This window comes from Oryx dammah, unplaced genomic scaffold, assembly GCF_014754425.2.
Source record: "Oryx dammah isolate SB20612 unplaced genomic scaffold, SCBI_Odam_1.1 HiC_scaffold_893, whole genome shotgun sequence".
NCBI classification, from domain to species: Eukaryota; Metazoa; Chordata; class Mammalia; order Artiodactyla; family Bovidae; genus Oryx; species Oryx dammah.
In genome coordinates this window covers 1-5,037 of record NW_024071037.1, presented here as the reverse complement: position 1 = coordinate 5,037, position 5,037 = coordinate 1, and the positions used below count along the sequence as shown (strand labels likewise).

Sequence of the window (5,037 nt, the reverse complement as noted above, 5' to 3'; positions counted from 1 at the left end):
TTGAAGAAGTTGAAAAAGCACTTAGTATAACCTGAAGTGGAATTTGCTAAGATGTTACAACTGATAATGTTAAAACTACGAGTGGAGAAGAAAAGAGTTTGTGAATAAATATACAAAATTTGTGAAAATATAACTCTTTGGGTTTTTCATTATATTATTTATCAGCAGTCACATTGCAGACAATATTTGAATCTCTCATGTGTTATTAAACTGACAGTGTTAATGGGGAACACCATTCACTCTCATGAACTTAACCATCATGGTTCTGTGAACTTTTGTCAGAAACAGAAGTTGGATGTCCTGAATTTCTCTACCACTCTGTGTGTGTATGTCCATGTGTATGTGAGTTTTTAAGCTCATGGTGGAGATTGAATTATTTTTGATTGAGAACATCTCCCTCAATTACCATTTAACACTGAATGGCTTTGGAAATTAGCTTTTGTTCCAGGTTTGATAATATTTCTTAATGAACTAAACCTAAAATTACAAAGCAAACGGTGTTTATATTAAAAAACATATTGTGGTAAAGTCATTTCAATGACAATTAACGTTATTTGAATCAAAGTAATGTCAGACTGCTTGATACTCTTCAGATGCTTTCAAAAGTTAAATTAAGGGAGCTCTCTATTTACATACAAATTTGGAGTAGATATATATTCAAGCTCATACTAAAATTCCAGCAGTTTTTTTTTTCAGTCCTCTATGCAAGTACAAGGGCTCCCCTTATAGCTCTGTTGGGAAAGAATATGCCTGCAATGCAGGAGACCTGGGTTTGAGTCCTGGGTTGGGAAGATCCCCAGAGAAGGAAATGGCAACCCACTCCAGTATTCTTGCCGGGAGAATCTCATGGACAGAGGAGCCTGGCGTGCTACAGCCCATGGGGTCGCAAGAGTCAGACACGACTTAGCGACTAACCCACCACCACCATGCAAGTACAAAGGAAGTTTCCATATTTCAGATCCACTAAACTGTGCAGTTGAGGAGCTTCCACATAAACTTCAAATGAAAGTGATTACTCTGCAATGTAATGACATGCTAAAAGGCAAATATCAAAAGAACCTAATAGAATTCTATAATTTTCTTCCAAATAATGAATATGCTAAATTAAAATCATATGCTTGTGGATTGATACCAGTATTTAGAAGTACCTATCTCATGGACTGATACCAGTATTTGCCAATATCTGTGTGAAAAGACATTTGCAAAGGTGAACTATGTAAAACTTCATTACAGAACAGATGAACATATGCAGTGTTGATGACAGAGGACACTTGGATCTTCACCTAAGCAAAATGATATTCTGCCAAAAGAATTTCATTCTTCTCACTAATAGACCTATATTATTTAAACATGGTAAGCAATTATTAATACTTTTTAGTTTCAGCAACATTTTATTTGTTGTGGAATTCTGTTATGTAAGTACCTACATAATAACCATCTTGATTTTACCTTTGAGCACCTCCAAGCCCCAAATGTTAACTCTCTGCCTTTTACAGAAGTTTCCTCAGCCCACGTTATCAATATATTGTACCATTGTGGGTTTTTTGGACAATCGTAAAACTAAAAGGACAGGAACCTTCCGTACTTAAATGTAGGCTAGAACCAAACCCAGGGCGTCAAAAGAACCAGGAGACGATTGTGACCAATTCTACCAGCTAAGCGCCTTGACTTTTCATTGGACACAGGGCACGTCAATCCTCACTTGTCAGCAAATGAGCTCAGAGCTCATGACGAGGGGGCACGTCCTATTGGCTACTCTTCTGGCCCCGCCCCTCCTCTGTGGCCTAGGGGACTCTTGCGTCAGGCCTGGCTCCACTGTTGTCTGAGGCCCAGCTTTCGGTGGGACGCTCCCGCCGTTGGCTGCCTACCCTCCCTATCGTGGGGCTTCCTCTGTCATCCTCTCAGTGGCCGCCTCGTCCCGTCCTGCCACCCTTAGCCTCCCCTCAGGGCAGCCACTTCAGGAGCCACCACCTGGGCTGTTGCCGTCATCACCTGCCCAATTGAGGTAACTGCCCAGTGCCATGTCCACCACGAGAGGGGGAGATCAGTGCCCTGACGGGCAGGAAGGCCCAGCAGGCATGGCTGGGGTGCAGGCCGGACCGTCCAGAGCCCGTGAAGGTGTGGACCGCAACTCCGGGCCTTGCCGGGGTGACGCCGTGCCTGAGGCTGGGGCAGGCGGAATCACTGAGGCCTCAGGAGGCCCAAGGGAGGCGGCCCTGGAGGGGGGGAGCGCCGAGGAGGGGGAGGAGGAGCAGGCAGGGGGCCCAGACCTCATGGTGGACGCGCACCACTTCCCCATGGCCGGCTTCCGCCTAACGTTGCTGGACCTGGTACGCTCGGTGCTGAGCCGCATCTACTACAACGACTACATCCTCGTCTGGCCCCACAACGGCCACATGCCGGGCCAGCACCGGGCCCAGCAGCACTCGTCCGATCAAGGCTCGGCCGCAGTGCCCGAGTTCTCCGAGCTCCGGGTGTCGTCGGATGGACCAGGGGAGGGGCCGGCGGGGAAGGCCCCAGCCCAGGAGGTGGAGGAGGCGGAGGAAGCCGAGGAAGCCTCTTTATGGGAGACAGCCACCGAAGAGTCTGAGTCGTCCAGCTTGTGGGAAATGGCGCAGGAGCCGGCTGCCCCTGAGGGTGAGCCTTCAGGACGGGAGGGGGTGAGTTGGGGGGGACGGGGACACTGGCATCTGCAGGCCGAGTCTGGGGACCAGGGATCTCGAGGAAGGGGCCAGGCTCAGAGGAGGGCCTCGGGAAGGGAGGCTGGGAGCCAGGGCCTCCTTGAATCCAAGGCCAGAGGGGCCCAGTAGAAGCCCAACGCCATAACGACCACTCTGGTTTGGGGGGCGGGGCGTGGAAATAAGCTTTCCTCTGCCAGCCCTGGTAAGAGGTCTGAGATGATCGGTGCCAGTTATGAGCCCACAGGGGAAGATCAGTGAAGGCAGGTGTTTGGGAGGGAGCTTGAGAGGACATGGAAGAGAACAAGCAAATGGCATACGTCATATTTGGTTGATAGCTTTTAAAAATGGTAAGATTCTTGGAAAGTTGATCCCAAAATATTATGAACTGATACAGGAGCACTTGGTCAAAATGAAGTTTCAGGGGGTTGAGGAACTAATGAGCTTCACCATAGAATTTGTCATTGAGGTGAAACATATTTTGGTGAGAAAGTTCTGACTGAAACATAGAATGCATCAGACCCAGAGGATTCTGATCTTTGGCCAGAAGTAATCAGTAGCACAGGGTGACAGATTTACTAGAGAAGAAGAAATAATGTGATTGTGAAAATGATCAAGCAGCAACAAAGTGAGGGCTATGGAAGTGTTGTATCCACCAGAAGGAAGCCCCCAATTACTCTTTTCTTAGTTGCTCCTATCCTCCTGCTTCTCCTGAGGGTAGAGTTCTGGATGTCTGTTGCTATTCCTTATGAGTTGGGATTTATTTTTTTCCCTGGGAACCTCTGGTCCCAAAGTCTGTATTATTCTTCACTAAAGAAATAGGTAAGCACCAGGATGAGAACTCCAAAAAAGAGGTCCAATGCACTGAAAGTGAGGTGAAAGAAGAGAAGTATAACAAAAAACAAGAAGAACCAGAAAAGAATCTGGACCCAGCAAAGGACAGGCCCAAAAACTTCAGGTATCTGTGTATAGCTTTGAAAATAATCCAGCTATTCCCAGGCATTTACAAATTTTGTTTTTGCTTTTTAATTCTCCCAGTAAATTAAGAAAAAGTTTGTTTAAAATTAGTTCAGCAATTCAAATTTACCTACTCAATGTTTATAGAACACTCACACACCTAGTCACTGGACTCCAGTACTCTTGCCTGGAAAATCCCATGGACGGAGGAGCCTGGTAGGCTGCAGTCCATGGGGTCACTAAGAGTCAGACATGACTGAGTGACTTCCCTTTCACTTTTCACTTTCATACATTGGAGAAGGAAATGGCAACCCACTCCAGTGTTCTTGCCTGGAGAATCCCAGGGGCGGGAGAGCCTGGTGGGCTGCCGTCTATGGGGTCGCACAGAGTCGGACACGACTGAAGTGATGCAGCAGCAGCAGCAGTGGCAGCATGCACCTAGTAATATAAAGTGCATTATGTACTGAAATATACTTCATGGCTCCTCATTTGTTTTTATGAGGTCTTTTGTCCTCTACCTGTAAGACTACTAACAAGTTGTAAATGTATCAGTACCTAAGACCAGTATTTGTTTAGTAAACAGTTACTAGAAGCAGCAGTGAAAGTAACTGGGCTTTGCACTAGTAGAGTGTTTATTTCTTGACCACAGAAGTCGAGTCTCCTGCACTAAGAGATGACATCTTTTAGAATGTGACTACTTAAAAATAGCAAAAAGTTCAGAATTTCAAGTAGGGACCACATTTAGTGATTAATAGCTAAACATTGGTTCAGTTGTAGATTTTTTAAAATTTTATGTGACAGTTAAAAGAACAGTAACTTTGTCATAGTATGACTGTTGCTTATCACTGAGCTGGTAATGAAGGTATAAGATATATCTTGTCTTTAATAATTAACATTTTCCCCTCATTTTCATAATGGTGTATTTCAAAACAGCCTCTTTCTCATATGGTAGATATGGAAACTGAGGGTCTGGGAGAGTAAGGGAGTATCATCTGTGGACTGAGCACAGACTTTTAAGGTGAAAAGAGTTATTTAAGTTCAAGAATAGCCTCTCAAAGGGAAAAAAAAAACATGTATGGTGTTGGGAAAGAGGGAGAGAAGGTTGGTAGGATCACATAATTGAAGCCATCAGGTTGTACATGTACCAATATCTATGATGCAGGTTACAAAAGGGAAATATGTTTTTCTTCCCTACTTGTTGAGATAACAGCCCTCAGATATAGATTAGATTAAGAAAGTCTCTGGTTCTGGTTAATACTGTATAATTGTTCATTTTCTCTCATTTCATCCTGCAGTTTGGAAGACTAGGAAGATGGAGAAAGAAGAATCCTGATTTTCAGGGTTTTCATTTTGCAGAAGCCCATGGGAATGTTATTAATGCTGATTCCATTCCAAAATTCAT

The 5,037-nt window shown here is 44.8% G+C and overlaps 1 protein-coding gene across 1 annotated transcript; it reads left to right on the top strand.

The window, feature by feature from the left end:
• The first annotated feature begins 902 nt into the window (after positions 1–902).
• LOC120859425 (cancer/testis antigen 47A-like) lies at positions 903–5,031 on the top strand. The gene is made up of 3 exons (XM_040235537.1): positions 903–2,637; positions 3,495–3,636; positions 4,931–5,031. The coding sequence occupies exons 1-3, from the start codon at positions 2,022–2,024 to the stop codon at positions 4,941–4,943; spliced, it is 771 nt and encodes a 256-aa protein (XP_040091471.1). The 5' UTR covers positions 903–2,021; the 3' UTR covers positions 4,944–5,031.
• The last annotated feature ends 6 nt before the right edge of the window (positions 5,032–5,037 follow it).

Excerpts from the sequence above, each read along its gene's own strand:
- LOC120859425 (XM_040235537.1), top strand. The coding sequence starts at position 2,022 with ATGTCCACCACGAGAGGGGGAGATCAGTGCCCTGACGGGCAGGAAGGC. Across the intron at positions 2,638-3,494 it reads GGAGCCGGCTGCCCCTGAGG|AAATAGGTAAGCACCAGGAT; the intron begins GTGAGCCTTCAG and ends TCTTCACTAAAG.